The 16,696-nt window shown below is 38.1% G+C and overlaps 1 protein-coding gene across 3 annotated transcripts in view; it reads left to right on the forward strand.

Annotated features, from left to right (window-relative positions):
- Positions 732 to 16,696, forward strand: part of CD247 (CD247 molecule) — a 47,148-nt gene continuing 31,183 nt past the window's right edge. For all 3 annotated transcript variants that reach the window (XM_021402079.1, XM_021402089.1, XM_021402098.1), the window contains exon 1: positions 732 to 957. In XM_021402079.1, the coding sequence (XP_021257754.1) occupies positions 747 to 957 (211 nt within the window). In that variant the 5' untranslated portion in view covers positions 732 to 746. The remainder of the gene's footprint in view (positions 958 to 16,696) is intronic.

Raw genomic sequence — 16,696 nt, forward strand, 5'->3', positions numbered from 1 at the left:
CCTCACTAGAGAACAGCTTTGAGCAGCAGAAGGCTGAATCCCACGCCCTGCTTAGTCTGTAGGTGTGGTGCCCAGCTTCCTGTGTCAGGCCTCGCGGGGAGGAGATGCATGCTGTGCTCTCCCACAGAGCTGGCCCAATGCTCCACTATGCAGGCCACTCTGCCTCTAAGGACAAAATGGCTCCGGAGCACTGCACACGCAGAGAGTTTCTCACAATACAAAGATGTGGTATGTTCACATCAAAAGGCACCTCCGGTTCAGAGTTACATACAGCTGAATGAGGCAGGTAGTGCCAGCTGTGCAAATGTTTTATGTCTTGTGGACACTGCAAAGACAGATGGAGTCCAGCTCTCTGCAAAGCAGGCCATCATATAGCCCTGAGAGTGCAACAACTTTCAGCTGCTAATGTGAAGTCTGTATTTTAACCAGAGCTTTAAAATGATCTTGGTGCCTTTACAAGTGCAGTCAAGCATCAAGAGTGGCTGCCACTTACAACTTTAGATCTCTGTTGATGACATACTATACACTGGACATAGTTGTGTCGCTTTTGAAGTTGGATGGAATTTGATACTACGCACACTTTCTAGGCCCCTCTTAGAGCTACTGAATTGCTGAATGGTCCTAGCAACCATCAAAGTTTTAAAGTCTTGTGAAAAAGAAGAATACAAAAGGAAACCCCAACCTCAAGCATCAATACCAAGAATGTAAAACCCAGACCTCAGAAGCTGAGGGGGAGAGGAAGATGCATGCATTTTGGGGCGGCTGCCAGCAGGTGGACTCTGAAAGCCCTTATAGAAGCAGTGCTTCCTGCGGAGGCAGCCAGAAGATACCAGCCTGTGGAGGTGCCTTCCTCCCCACCACCCCTCACTGCACACCCCAGCACGACCCACCAGAGCAAGATGAAATGGAAGAGGATTGCTGTCTTTGTCACCTTGCAGGCGTGGCTCCCACTTACAGGTAAGGCAGGCTTTTATTTTATGAGGCACTGTTTTAAAACTTTTTTGAGGTGAGGGAAGAGCACAATGCTGCGTGGTAAATTCCCCAGCCCTCTGGTTGCAGGAAGGTGTGTTGAACCTCAAATGTGTTCAGCCCTCTAGTTGCAGCTAGCAATGGGCTGGGGCAGCAGGACTGGTCAAGTCTGACACCCCTTGTGTGTCTTCTGGTGGGTGGGGAGGATGGCTGTTTCTTTGTGCCATTGCCAAGTAACTATTCGTCCTTAAGCAAAATCTCAGCCCTCACCTGGGCAGCATTCCCTGGGATTTAAAAGGAGATATTTGATACTAAAATGAAAATGTAGTTACTTTCAGTAATCAGCACAAGAGAGAGTATCTCAGTCTATTCGGATTAAGTTAGAGCCGTGTTACTCGCAACAGGACGTTGGTGGTTGGAGGTAGTGCGTGGCAGAGCCAACAGGCTGGGTATAGAGGAACATATGTCAAGATAAAAGGGATAGAACCCTTCCCTTTGTGTCTTTACCCCCATGATTCTCTCTGCTGGATGCAGTGTAAAGTGAAAATGCTTTTATATATTCATTTGTGGTGAAAAATGGGTTGGCCCTGCTTGGGCAGAAAGTGAGGCTGTTTTGGCGTGCCCAAATCTTCAAAAGTCACATTAACTTTAGGAGTGAGGAATGTACTTCTTTGTAGCTTAGGAGCTCAAAAGAGCAAGAAAACTGAATGTAGATCCAGGGAAGGCCTGGGCATAGGCCTGTGTTTGGGGAAGTCAGCGACAGCAAGATATGGGTAGGCCACATTTGAGCATGCATTAAAATGTCCTGGGAAAGTATGCACTAAATGGACTTAACAAATACATAATCACTACACACAAAGCTCTTGCTGTGGAGACTGCAATGGAATTTTAAGTAAAATGTTTTCTGGAGATCAGAGAAGCATCTCGCAGCCATATGTGGCACCAGTTCTAGTAGTTCGTGGAGATCATTTCAGGAGGGTTTTAAGTAGAATAACATTCTCTGTGGTAAGTATGCCTTCTGTTTGTCTACATTTAACAAGCTACGTCCCTTTCTGATACTTAAGTTCCTTTTATACATTGTTTTGTATGCATAGATACGGGTGTGAGATGTAAACAAACAATAGAAACTCCTTTTCCTTGGTCTTTGAGAAGCACTTTTGAAATGTATACAACCTTAAGATGTCTCAGGAAAAGATTATTTTATTTTATAGGACTGTAAATTTATGGGGATTACTTCAGACACATTTTAAGCTGAAAATACCCTTTTGCATTTTTTTTCTTTTATTCTGTCCAAAATATTGGAACTCTGGTTTCCTATCTGTAATTTTTTTGGTGAGAAAACTTACTGAAAAATATGCAATACTTTGCAGATAGCTAAAGTCAGCCCTAGAAGTGTCTATTGTGGAAAGCTTTTGAAGTATTCACACTTACAAAGAATACATGAGATTGAATTTTGAACAAGCTACAGCTGCCATTGTTTTGAGGCAGTTGCATATGAATTTGAGGGGAAGTATTTTTCACTATGCCACTACACTAGGTAACCGCAGTAGTTTGAAGAGTTGTACGATTTAAAAGAAAAGTAACACTAAATTTGTGGAATTGTTGCAAAATATTGATGCAAAATACAGAGTGGCAAACATGTAGGATCATTGTGATCTTAGCTCAAGGATGAGACTGAACAGATCAGGTTTTTCAGCTCAAACAGAACAAATGCAAAGATCTGCTGCTGCCTGGGGTGTTTTTCGAGCCTTTTTAATGTGAGGTAAAATTCCAGAAAGTTTTGATGAACAAGCTGAGAGTGGACGGAGGTTCGGTAAACTGCATCCCACTTTACAGTGAATTCATTTCCACTTCACTGTAATGCAGTGAAGTGCACAAACTGTAAGTTTGTGCTTGCTCTCCAAGCAGTCAAACTAAAAGCGCTACCAAGACTGGGACTAGTAGACTTGTGACAACTTTGCTTTGATCTTTTGAATACTGAAGTAAATAGGCACGAGAAACGTTTTGTTTTCAAATAAATAACTCTAGAGGTGGAACACAAATTCTGAATCTCATTTGTTGAGTTACTAACATTAGACCACGAATTTCAGAATCCTTGACCTTTGAGCAAGTACAGACAAGTTTTATTGCATACATGTTTATTTTTCTGTGTGGTCCCCATCAAAGGTACAAAAGTGTAGCTCTGGGAGTCTAGCTGAGATCTTTCTATAACCTCTCTACTCAAAAGTATCTAGATATAAATTTTAGCAGATAATTTTATTAATCATCTTGTTCTTTGATACATAAGAAGAATATTAAAAGACCTACACAAATATCACAATCAGAATGGTAAAAATCTTTGTATGGTTTATAGATCTTTTAGTTGGAAGTATGACATGCTTTAATGGCAGTAGGTCAGTACTGTGGGTAATGCTGTAGAAGTGCTCATTTTAAAAATGGCTGATGTGATGGCATTTTGATTTATAAATACACAACACCCCTGTATGTATACAAGTATATGTACATATACACGTGCAAGAATTCTTCTTGACTTACCCTGTTTGTCACAAAATAGCTGTAGTCAGAATTATGTGTTAAACAGAATTGAACAGTGCACTTTTTTTCGCTAGCTCTGCGGAAACTAAAACATGTCAGCCATTGACAGAGATTACTTGCACAGCTTATTTTCACAATATTTTTCTGCATAACTGTGGCCTCTGCCCATTGGGCGCCATGCTAGCAGGAGCTTTTTCTAATCGGTTAATGGACAGGATGATGAAACAGACAGATTGTGGGTCTTAGGGTTCATTTGTGCCTTCCTTTTTGTAGGATGACTTAGCAGATCTGCAAACTACAAGACTTGTAAACTTCAAGTTGCTTACTAGACCATCGGAAAACCCAAACGAATAAAACCAAAAAATTCTGGCTACTATCTACATGTCCCTGCGCCTAGGCTGTTAAGGTCTCCTAGCTGAATTCTTGTTAGACCCTGAAGGGGTGGAAAAGAAATTAGAAAGGCTTAACTTTAATTGTTTTATTTCCCATTTCTCTTTTCTATTCACAGTGACTCATTAATAATTCATGTAAAAAAACCTATGAACTGGCACATTAGCAAATGGAACAAAATGTAGGCAAATGTAGCTTTTCTTTGTAAAGGGCCATTTGTCGAGCTCTTGCAGTGCTGTAGTCAATTCTCCAATGCTTGTGACAGAATAAGAGATTTCCATTTGAACTTTTCCAAGCAAAATTCCTCATGAGTGAAGTAGCAAGTTAATGATAGTGTTCCTTTTGTTGTTTCTCACGTATGCTAGAGAAAGGTTTCTGAAAATGTGTTCCATATATTTATCTCGTCTAAGTATGAATCTGTGGATATCAAATAAGACAATGTGAATTAAAAGCAAAAATTGGGGGGAAACATAGGAGATTTGCTGGCAGTTTTTAGGAGACAAGAACTTGATTTATGAATGAATGTCCGTGTGAGGGACAGTTTTCACAATCATTTTCTGCTACTCATGCGCGCTTGAATTGTGACTAGAGCAATGCTTAAACTCATTTAAATAAATCATTTGTTTTCCCATCTCTAAGCTGTAACCAAACTCCCTTTACAAAAGAAAGAAAAAAGAACTACTTGAAGAATTGCAGATGGATGCCAAATCCCTCTCCCCCTTCTATTTATTGTATATTTGAATGACTGTATGTAGGATTATACAGTGCATTGGCTGTCCTGTCAATAAAATAGACTATCTTTTTACGGTGGCGTGAATGAAGATACAACTTCTTAAAGATACTTATAAAATATTTATTCTGCTGAAAGTATTTGTTTTGTATGTATGCGTAGCTGTATGTTTATTGTTCGTTTTCAGTGTTCTGCTGATGTGAATTCAGTTAACATTTAAAATAAAGTTTTGCTGCTGCTTTTTTTTTAACGTTAAGGAAACAATTTAGGCTGTTCCAGACGCTTTACGAAGCTGAGATTTTACTTTTTTCTGATTTGCACTGATGTATAATGTAATTAAGTTCTGTTTCTTCAAAAAATATGGAGTATTTTTAGCTTTTAAAATATGATAGTCCAAATCAGGTTTCTTCAGGAAAGCAATGGAAGTATTTAACTCCACATTATCCTGTACAGCTGATTAGTAGCTTCATATGTAACTTAGATAAAATACATGTGCAAATGAGCTCAGTTTGTCGTACTTCAGTCTATCTGTTCAAGTGCACAAATCTTAGGAGACAGTGGAAATGCATGTATGTAGCCACATGCAGAGGATACGTCCATCTTTTTAAAGGTTAAGCGTACAGATATATGGTTCTTTCACTCTTGACAATTTGGGTATTAAAAACAGGAGTGAAAATGTCTAGCTCCTAAGCATCAAAGTCGCAAGCACTGGTGTCTATGCAAGTGCTGTTTAAGGGTTAGAAGTCATTTTAATATTTGAACCATACAGACTGGAAATATTTGAATCCCTACAAGTTTCCTAGGAATAAAACATCAACCTTCAGAAGCTCTATATGTATTTTGTTCCCAGTACTTTATTATATATATTTTTCAAGTCTTTCAATCTCACTTTATTTCTTATTGGAAATGGTGATAATTGGGCAGGACAGACAACAGTATACAGAATGAAGGAGAGAAGAACTGAGAAAGATGGGAGTTTTCCAGCTCCTCGTGCGTTTTGTATACGAGAGTATGTTAAACATAGCACTTCTAGTAAACAGGTTGCTGAGCCCAATGAAACGCTTGGACTGTTTGCCCTATTTCTTTCAAAGAATGTAATCATAGTGAAAACTTCATCTCTATATCCTGACTGATGCTCATCTACATCCTGATTCTTCTGGAGTAGAAAAACAACTTTTTAAAATTTATTATATTTCTGACTGAAAGAAAAGCCATAGAGTTAACACTTAGCTCTTCAAAAGCTCAGATAATACGGAGGTGATACTAAATCACAGTTAGGTGGAAGTTGGTGGGGAAAAAGAGTTGGAAAATTGTCAACAAATCATAGCACACAGTAAGTCTGGGTTGTGGCTCTGTCATCAACACTTGTGGTTTTATAAGAAATTTTAACCTATTTGATTTACTTACAATTCAAGCAATTGTCTTAGGTGAAAATACTAATTTTCACTACTAAGATGCTTTGCTGTTTTTTCTGCTAGTTTTAATTCGCATTTTCAAACTTGCATGACACCAGAAAGAGAAAAAGAGCTAAGCAGCTCTATAGCTGGTAACTTTTCTTTTTGCGTTTTGGCATTGCTTGCGGTTGACAAGAACTGAAAATAGCTTCCTGGTCAAAAAAAAGCATGTAGAACATGTAGAACCAAAGAGCACTTAAAAAGAAGCTTTCCTAGGTGCCCTGAAATTTGAATCTCAAGAAAATGAACCTATTTTATTACATATGTTAAAAAAAAGAAATAGCGAGTAATGGACTGAAACACTTTTCTAATGGAGTAAGATGCGATATCCAGGAAATTAATAACACAGTGCTAATTTTTGTCGTATGTTATTTAGTTTTAAGTAAACTGTTGAATAAAGGAAAGAACTACATGATGAGAAAAATGTTTTGCTGGTTGTTTATCCAGGTTTTATATCCAATTTATTCCAGCTCGGAGCGTGAGTGTTTTGCATTCATTTCACTTAAAATGTTGCTGTCATCTATATGACAGCCAAACCTTAAATAAACATTGTCAAATATTTATAGGAATGCTTCCCAAATACTGAATGCATAAGTTTGCATTATAAATTCATTCAAATTCCTCATGGTGTACATCTTGTCACAAAGTAAACTGAGGCTTAGAGCTGGGGAAACAGAAAAATGTCCAGTAGGTAATTAGCTGGATGAGAGCATGCCTTCGTACTTACACCGATCCTGTAAGTGAATCAAGATATTTTTTTTTTGCGGACATTGATGTATGGGGGCAGAGCCCAAACTGGTAAGATTCTTCAGTTAGAAGAATTTATTTAGAATTATTTAATATGGAAAATTGGCTGAAACTGTAAATTAACATACGATAATTCGTTACTTTATCAGGTCAGTTTGAAGCAAGAGATTTGTAAAATGTGACAATACTACTTTTAAATATTCTCGGCGCACATCAGTTTAGTGAAAGAGATCAACCTCCCACAGTTAGGTACTGCGCATTCCTGGCCATCAAATGTTTGTTTTGTCATTCAGAAATAGCTGAATGGTTTGGGTGATGATTTTTAAAAGTGTAATTAAACTGAGCACTGGGCTGAGACTTCACAGCTCGCAGTCCGTACAAAGCCTTTACAATGGAAATTCTTGAATCGCACCTAATTATACATTAGGTCCTTATAATATTATTTAATTTTTTCAGTCGTATATTAGCAAGCTTCAGTCAGAAAACACAACATCCAGTCTTTGGTGGGAAAACTCTTTTCTGTCTCTACTTCGTATTTGTTATTGCAATTTACATTGTTTCTCGTCTAGCCCTGCAGTACTGACTGCAATAAAGAAGTCTTAGCAGAACTCTCTGGAGTGATTGCTCCTTTCTTCTGAGTTTCTCTCTCCGTTATGAGAACTCACACAGTATCATTGTTTTGCACTCTTACGTAAGTAAGGCAATTTTGGCAGCACTTTGTGCAAGCGTGAGGGTGCATTTATGAGGAAAAGTGGAATGAAGTCCTGTGAGTTTCACTAGAAACCGTATTCTGAAGGAAGGAAGACAATACACAGAGAGAGAGAGTAATATCTAATTAATATTTAATAATTGATACCTTTAAAAAAAAAAGTCTGTCTTCACTAAAGGGAGTTGGTTTCTGAGAGGGAAGCAAGCAATTCTGTGAATTACTCTGAGTATAGTTCCTCTGTTCATGAAAGGTCTTCTAACAGATTGGCTTCTTATAATTTTTTTTAAAGGATGTTATTTCAGTTCTCCAGATTTCTTCCTAAGAACTTGCTACTAATTTTTCAATATTGAGTTGCTATTTTATATTATTTTATGGTTTATTACCTCAAGGCTTGATACCTGACCAGGAATAAGTTGCACAGGTGAGCTCATTCTTGAAGGCTTAAACAGACTGGAACTTGTTCAGGGAATTTGTCATAAAAGATTGTCAGGAGAGATGTGTGGGAATTATGCTGTATAAAGTAACGTAAGTACACACTTTTCTGTTGTGTTTTTTTTCTTCACATTTCTCAGGAAGTGTAAACGTTCTTGCTGTCAATATTACTTTGACACTTAATAGTCTGTTAGGATCTGAAGAGTTACAAATGCAACGCAACCGAAATAATCCATGTGACGGCTAACTGAGTTTGGAGACTTACATTAGCGGTAGGTTTGACTTCATGTTTATTACCTCCAATTTTTTCTCCTATTGCCTTTGATATACTCTTCATTTCTAATGGTCTTCTGTTTCTTTTGATCTCTCCCTGGAAGTTTAACCTCGCTGTGTACGTTTGCTGGGGACTACTCTGATGAATGGAATATACCAATGAAATTTGGCAGATAGTGAGCTTAAAGAGTTTTAGTGAAAGTAAATAAAATAAAACCTGCACTTTTAAAAAAACATCCCTTAATTTCCTTTTCTTGAGAAGGCAGGAGAGTAATATTCAATTTCAAGTGGCTTGATTTTTAACTTCTTGAAACTACTCTTCCACATATAAGACCAAGCATTTGTGTACTGCAAGAGTAACCAGACTTAACAGGCCAGAAGAGGTAAGCAAGGTTAACCCATCTGGATTTCTAGGTGGAGGTCAGATGTCATTCCAGTTTCTTAAAAAAAAAACAAAACAAAACAAAAAAAACCCCTAATATTAAAAAATCTTTTATATAAAAGTCTTCAACTTATATAAAAGTTCAACTTTGTGGATTGTTTTTTCAACCCCCTGTTATGATGGATGACTTCCACTTTCTGCATCAAGCTCAATTACAGCTTGCTTGCTGAGAATGTGGTTTTCTTTTTCCTTCCTAAATAATGAATAATTTTATTAAAACCAGCACAACATTGTCCATTTTCTTTATGTATAAATTTTGTGAGAGATCTCAAAGGTGTAATTTAAGGCGACTGCTTCCCAGACAATTAGCAGTGCTGCCTTAGATGTGACCTAGATTTCTAATGAAGACTGCTTGTAACTTCAAAATGTAATCCATCCCCAAAAGTTTGAAAATAACTACAGATCTTCAAGAGTGGTTTGGGGTTTTTCGTTTGTTTATTTCTGTGCATGTGTGTGTATTTTTTAAGGGTTTTGCCTAAAATATAATGAGAAAAGTTATGCATATTTGGTACATTACTGAGGACGCATTTTTGATCACATCTTTGATTGTTTCTCCATGATTCAAATGTTTAAAAAAATGGAGATTCTCACTACATTGTTTCTCTCTCCAGAAGAAGCAGATTTAATTTACTCTGTTCTGAATTCTGTTAAGTTTCAGATGCCTCTAGTACCAATGTGAACTGGACAGAACTGGAATTCTCACTGTCCTGTCTTTCCACACAGCTAAATTAATCTCTTGTCTTCTAATAAGTCAGATGTTACTTTACTACTTGCCTCAAAACCCAGCAGGTACTATGAAGCATTTGTTGCTGCTATTAAGTATGTCTCTTCTGACTGAAAAGCAGCAGATTTTCAGACTCTTTTTTTTTTTTTTTTATAACTCTCTTGAAGTTACAGCTATGAAGCTTCAACCCTATCTCATTGTAACATCTTTTCCAAGATGTTTTTATCTGATTTTATCTTTCTCAGCTGCAAAGAAGTAGCTAACAGGCTTGCCTCCTTTCTCTCTTGCTCTTCTTTTTATATCTTGGGCCAAATGTCTGTTTGTTAGACATGATGGCTTTAGTAGATCAGATACCAGGTTTAAAATTAAACTTCAGGGGAAGCAATTTTTTGATTCTGCTAAACTTTTCAAGATTTTTGCTTCTTGTTTTCCACTGGGGTAAACCAAACCCTTCCAAAGTGTTCTTCTGAGACGCTAAGCAGTCTATGAGCAATTAGTCTTTTGTGTTTGGGAAGAGGGAAACCCAGTTTCAAGTCCTTGGTCTGTCTGACTCAGAGCAGGAGCTTGACTGGGACTCCCATGTGCTAAGCTAGTCAAGAGATACCCATTGGTATTGATGAGAAATTCTGAAGGGAGTCCAGAAACATTCCCCAACCAATGCGTCATCAGAATTTGTCATGTGAAATGTTTCTGATGAACTACTGTTATCTAGTTAAACGTATGTATTTAAAAAAATGGTTTCAGTTTCAGTTGTAGTGTTTTATACAGTCAATTTAATCCTTTGTGGTCAATGGAATACATGTGTTTTTGCTGTGGAGAAGAGTTACCAATGCCCTTGCTGGTCTTGAGAAGCCTTATACTAAGGGTCAGCACTACACAGGGGACTGTGTACTTGAGAGTTTCCCCACCAATCCTTCAATGAATTGTGGTTTCTCTAGTAGTGACTGTATTTCAGCAACAGCATAAGCCCAGGCAGGCTCCTGCGTGCGAGTTTATCTGCAAAATGGAGTGTAGAGGTGTGCTGTTCTCTTATCCAGAGATACATATAAACAACTTACATATGAGTATTGATAACATCTGCTTATACATTGATGATCCTCAAGTTCTGAAACCATGATTTAATGATGCAGAACTGTAAGATTTAGAAGGTCCTAAGCTGCCAAATTTTTAGGGTATGTAAGGACCTGCGGGTGCCAGCAACATAGAATATGATCAGAAGTGGCAATCTGAGAAAGCCCAGCACATGCATAAGCTATCTGGAGCAATAAAGGAGGGCTTCAGGCATCTAAAAGGATTTGGATGAGTAGCTTCACCTCCACCTCTAAATACGCTGTCTATATGCTGTAACTGTGAAGTGATCATAATATTTAATTTCTGTCAAACTTCCTGCTTCTGAAAGGGGCACGTCAGTGTTTTAGAAAGTGCTACTTATTTAAACATATCTAACTTCCAGTTAGTGTTCCTGTTTAGGCAGCTCTCCAATGGTATTGGTAATAATAATGGTATTGGTAATAGTAATGGTATTATTGGCAGGAGTTTTACTTCAGACTAACTGGCTGAGCTTTTAGCAAAATGTTCACTCAGATTTTTGCAGCTCACACAATGATTTATGCTGAAGGAAATACGCTGCTGTCAGTTGACATAAAACCAATTTAGCTATGTTTCTGTGAGCCACTCCCGCCTCCGTAATAACTGCGGTATACACAAACTTTTTGGAAAGGACACATTTCTCATTCTGTACCTTTAAATTCAGTGGGATCTTCTCCTCTTTTGAAATGTCGGGGTCATATTATAATAAAAATGTAGTAGTTTTCAGCTTCTTTTATATTTAGAAGGTATCTCACACCCAAGAAAAAGAAAAAAGGCACCTCTAAGTAGCCATTTAAGCAGATTTTATTTGTCAATTTACCTGTATAAGTGATTTTTTAAAAGTGGTTTTATGAAATCTGCAGTTAGGTGTTTAATTCCTCACAGAAACTTGGTTTGAATTTTGGGTTGTCCTATGCGGAGCCAGGAGTTGGGTTTGATGATCCTTGCTGGGTCCCTCCCAGCTCAGGATATTCTGTGATTCTATGACTCCTAAAGCGGTCTTTGTTTTGAGGCTTTTTATTTTCAGTGTTTTTCTGTTTAACTTTGTGTCTGAATATTTTAAAAGTGTTTTCTGGTGCTTTTTCTTTTTTATCACATTAGGAAAATTGCTATTAAGACACTAGACAAAATTAATGTGACTACAGTGTAAACTTCAAATTGGGAAGTTTGAACTTCAGGATCTTGTCTGAGTCATTTGTAGAAAATTCTGATATTCCTGTCATCCTCACTGTTTTACTGATTTGTCCTCCCCTGCATGAATTAATGTTACTTCTTAGATAAAGCAAAACCTACATGCTGGTGCTCTTAATGTCGATGCAGTTCTTAGTGTGGTGGCATTTGACCTGGCTGCAGTCTGAGCATTAGTATTTAGGGACCACAGCATTGGGATCGCAAATTTATGTGAACAATTATTGCCGCCACCTTTTACTCCCATGACAACACCTAGCTAGGACATGATGATTGTAATGCCTACGTATCTCATTTAGGCTAATTAAAACATACGTTATTTTTAGTGGAAATAGTCCTTGTTATGTCAGTGGATGTTAAAGCTCAGCTCTCAGTTGTCTGTCTTCCTGGAACTGCCTGCTTCTTTTCTTATAGGTAGCTTCCGGCTATGGAGGACTTGCCCTATGCATTAACTATTAACCAAGCATCAAAGCGAGGAGTTCCTTTGGGGATTGACTGCAGTTTATTTGCTCAATGTATGTAGCCTCTTTTGCCTCAGGCACGGAATAGAGCACCTCGGTCTTGAACTCCCTGGTCTTTGGCTTCTGAGAAGCCAAGTTGCCTAAGGGGAGCTATACTTCAGCAGAGCTTTTGTTCAGGATGTTCTGGCTTATACAGGGTAATATTTGTAATGTGGCTTGGAAAACGCTCAGTGCATGGCGCTTATCTATTATCTGTGAGGTAGTATGTGAGAGCCAGAGGGGTGTGAGCTTGCCTGAAAGCTGCTTGGGATTTTTTTTTTTTTCCAGAGCTGTCATTCTGTTGAGCCTTTCAATCTTGGAGCCTTGAGCTGAGGGAGGATGGGGGGGGGGGGGGGGAAGCACAAAATACTTCGAAATAGAGCCCTAAAGGCAAGTGGCACTTTGAATGGAATTTACATATAGCTCATCAAAACATTGCCTCTTCAACATCTGTATGTGGTGTGTAAAAGGACACTCACTTGTGTATTTGTGCAGTAGATTTGAGAGAGGTGATGACTGCTGTCTAAATTACACCAGGAGGAGAGAGGATGAAATAAAAATGAGTGCATGTTAGAACAAATAGATATAAACTGGTTGCTACTTCTTCGAAGGGAATAGAAGAAGTATGTGCACCATATGAAGAGTTTTGGCTTAGGTCATTCTTGGGCAAGGGAAGTAGAAACTGATATTCAGGAGAAGCTTGCTGAGTGTGTGGAATTTTATCATATGACTGTATGTAGGAGCAAAAGACAGTTAGCTAAGAAGGTCTTCTACAGTCCTTTGTTCTTGTTTGTGTATTTGAGAGGTGAGGTGCACAAGAATACACCATGTTTAATCAAGCGCATTATAAGTCAATGGCAAGATAAAACTACAGACACTGTTGACATTGCACAAATGTATATGCAGAAAGCAATACAAAAATGTGTGAATGGGTTTAAGGGTGCATTGCAGGCAAATATGTGTAAGCCCATTCAGTTCATATGTGCTATGTGATATATTAGCATGAAAATGTGTTTCACTTCCATTATCTAAGCTATTTCTAAATGTAAATTTAATAAGAAACGAGATGATCTTAAGCGTTTTACCTCTACATCTGTACATATTAAAATTACAAAATATATTGATTTTCTCTTTTCTATGCTATACATCAGGTTGTTGGTGTTTGTGTTTTTGTTTTGTATTACATGCATACAGTCAAAGATGAGGGGCAAGAATGCTTTCTCAGCTGATCCCAGAAATAGTGGAATATTTATCTTTTAGCTTGCATTTACTATTTTAAAGGCAGTGAGTGGTATTGGTGTCAGGACCTCCTCTGTTTCTGCCCTGTTTCACTTCTCTTGCTGAAGTACTACCCAGATTTCATCTTTAAGAAGCAAGTGGCACAGGAATGACTTCCTAGCTATTTACCTCCCCATTGGTGACACAGCTGAGATTTGTTATCAGACGGTTATATCTATGGGATCGAGACATAAATCTCTCTCTACAAGGAGAGACATTGTGCTGTGTGATGAGGAAAGAGTATGGTGCTGCTCTGCTGTAAGGAAATATACAAGTTATGTATTTTTAGATCCGTGTCTTGTTCACATTGCTTACCCAAAGGTGTTGGTCATTGCTACTTCAGTCACTTTCCTTCTCCTCCAAGAAGACACTGTGGATGGGTGGATTGTGCAGGATCACAAAACAACAGAGATGTGTCTAATGGGTGGGATGTTTCCTTCATACCTAGCATTGTGTACTGGGAGCTGACAATGTGAATGCTGTTCCTAGCATATGAAATTAGCATAGGATGGATACACCAGGCTTTTAACCATTAGTAGCATCCCAGTATCGGTGTTGCAATATGAACAGGAATCTCCTAAAAGCCTCAGAGTAGATGGACTTTTTGTGAATGCAAACAGAAAGAAGCCCCTGTGCAAAATCAGTCAAACTATGCTGAAAAATTAGCTTTTTGATAGCTCTAATTACATTGTGGCTAAAACACATTTTGGTCTTGCAGTGTAAACAGGACAACGAATTGTGTCTTAACCTTGTCCCTGAATTATGTGATAGCCTTTGATTCTGGTTGGGCTGTAACATAATTTGGGAATGTGGCTTGACATCACCTACACTGCAGAATAAACTGTGTTCCTAGCAGGATTTAGCAATTCCCATCTCTTGAGTATAATCTCCTCTCCCAGTGTAGATTTTTGTATCCTTTAATGTATTGGCGCTTGCTGCTAATTACATTACGTTTGTTAATTTAATAACATCTTAGAATTTTGCTGTACTTCATAAGAATTAACAGGTTCTTACACTACTCTTCTGAGATAGTATGTTTTTGTAGTGTGTATTATAATGTGGTAAATCAAGTAAGAAATGGGTAATTGCTGTATAGAAAGTCTTGGCCAAAGCCCGGAATAGAAATGCTAATTGCTTTAGCTGTTAGCTGTATTATGTTTCCGTGTCTAAATTCAGGATAGACTAGCAGAATGGAAGACTAAACTAGAACTAGTAAAAAACTATTCAAAAGTATTTTTTAGGGACCCTTGGTTATGAGTTTTCCACCAAAGCAAGAGGAAGTTGTTTCTTGTTGCTATTTTTGAACAACCCCAGTAATATAAATAGAAACCCCTATTAAGATAAGAGAAGTATCTTCATGTAAGTTGTTGCAGAAAGAATAAAAAGGACTGGAAGATAAATATACCGCTGAAGCGTGTAGTAGATTAATTGTAAGATACTATATATATCTTTACAATCACTAAATTAACAAAAAATAAAACCATCAGTCAAAGCAAAATCTGTCAGCAAGTAAGTGCCACATCCAGCATGCAGAGACCAGGACCCCCTGTACAACTGGGCTGAAGTGAGATGTACTGGGTGCGGCTGGGATGTGCCTCAGGGTGAGTGGTACCAAGAAATAACAGGTGGAAAAAAAACAGTAGAGCATGGCCGAAACACCAGTGATCACTTCAGGCTCTGTCAACAATGTTATAATTAAATTTGTGTAAATATTTACAATGATTTACATTAAAAATGAAACTTCAAAATTGGCTGAAGGTTTTAAGAGTCCAATTAGTACAACCTTAAATGGCCTTGTCTCTTGGGAGTGATGAGAGCTCACTGGGTAAGTTAATGGGAATTCTGTGCTAGCTAGTTCAGTAGAGGAGACCTAGCAAAATTCAAAATAGCAATGGCTCATAACAACATTAGAGAAGAAATCAGTGCGGTTATTTGAAATGACAACTTTGAAACACTCACACAAGCTTACTAGTACTACAAAGAATAGTTAAAATCCATTCAGTGCTTCATAGCAGGATGCTAAAATGCCATAACAGAACAAAAAAAATCAGTTAATATGTTTACGTAGCTCAGAAAGATCCTAAAACTCAGATTGTCTTGTTCTTCTACTCTTGGGAATCTATTGATGCCAGTCAAGGGCAGGCTATTAAATACAGAATTTCGGTGTATGGGTTAGCCACAGGAGTTGCACTCAATATTGTTTTCTAGAAGTTACTAGAAGGTTAGCTTGAGTCTGGGGTACATGCAAAAGATAAGAGCAAAAGAAGATGTAAAAGTAACATTACTATGCAGAAGAGTTCAAAAGGACAAGTGTGAACAAACACAGATGAGGAGTGAATGGCATTCATCAGTTAGCATTTATGTTCAGGTAGGGCACTGGGAAGGGGAAGTCACCTGATATCGATTACAAGATTTAAGAATGGGTGAATGGATGTTAAAAAGATAATATCTTTCTATGATACTACCCTTATTACTGAGAATGCTAATGATGTATGGGAAACTGCAAGAATAAGGTCACAGTATTTCTCTTAAGCAACTGTCTGTAGAACAGAAATGACAAAGTTGACTTTTCCTTGACAGAGCTGGGCATTGAAAGTTGATATTAGAAGGAGGTCAGTATGGAAATAACCACCAAAAAACCTATTGTGAACATGCTCCTCTGTAGAAGAAAATGACAGATTGTTGTGTTACTGCCAGAAGGGAAATCTCTTTACTTTGCCTTTGTTTTTCTTTTGAAATGCCAATACTGCAACTGCTGTATTAAATTAAAGGCTTAAATGGAATGAAAATGTATCAATCACTCGCTCGATTTATATTTTCACTTCTAGCAACGTTTTAATAGCGAAGAACATTTTGTTTCATGCAAAATGTGTGTACAGAACTGTAGTAAGGTTATGAGTTCCCAGGGCACTGCAATGAGACTAGATAGTGTGGTGCATCTACCTAGGTGTCCCTGGATTAGTGCTGGATAGCAAACCTTCAGCAGGCCCTGCTCCTGTTCTTGGGATAGAAGCAGGATGGTGAACATTTGACTAACTCAGAACGTTGGCATCTGTAACTGCAGAGGTACGTACATTAAGAACAGTAGGGGGTTTTCCAAGGTGCTGAAAAGGAGTGGTGAGAGTGGGAGGCAGAGGAGCCGCCAGAATTTTTCTCCAGGCACAGAGGCTAAAAATGTTTTGAAGTCTTCCTCGTTACAAGGCTAAGTCAGAGGGAAGAACCAGAGGGGCTTTCAC

The sequence above is a fragment of the Numida meleagris genome, chromosome 1 (assembly GCF_002078875.1).
Source record: "Numida meleagris isolate 19003 breed g44 Domestic line chromosome 1, NumMel1.0, whole genome shotgun sequence".
Classification (NCBI taxonomy): Eukaryota; Metazoa; Chordata; class Aves; order Galliformes; family Numididae; genus Numida; species Numida meleagris.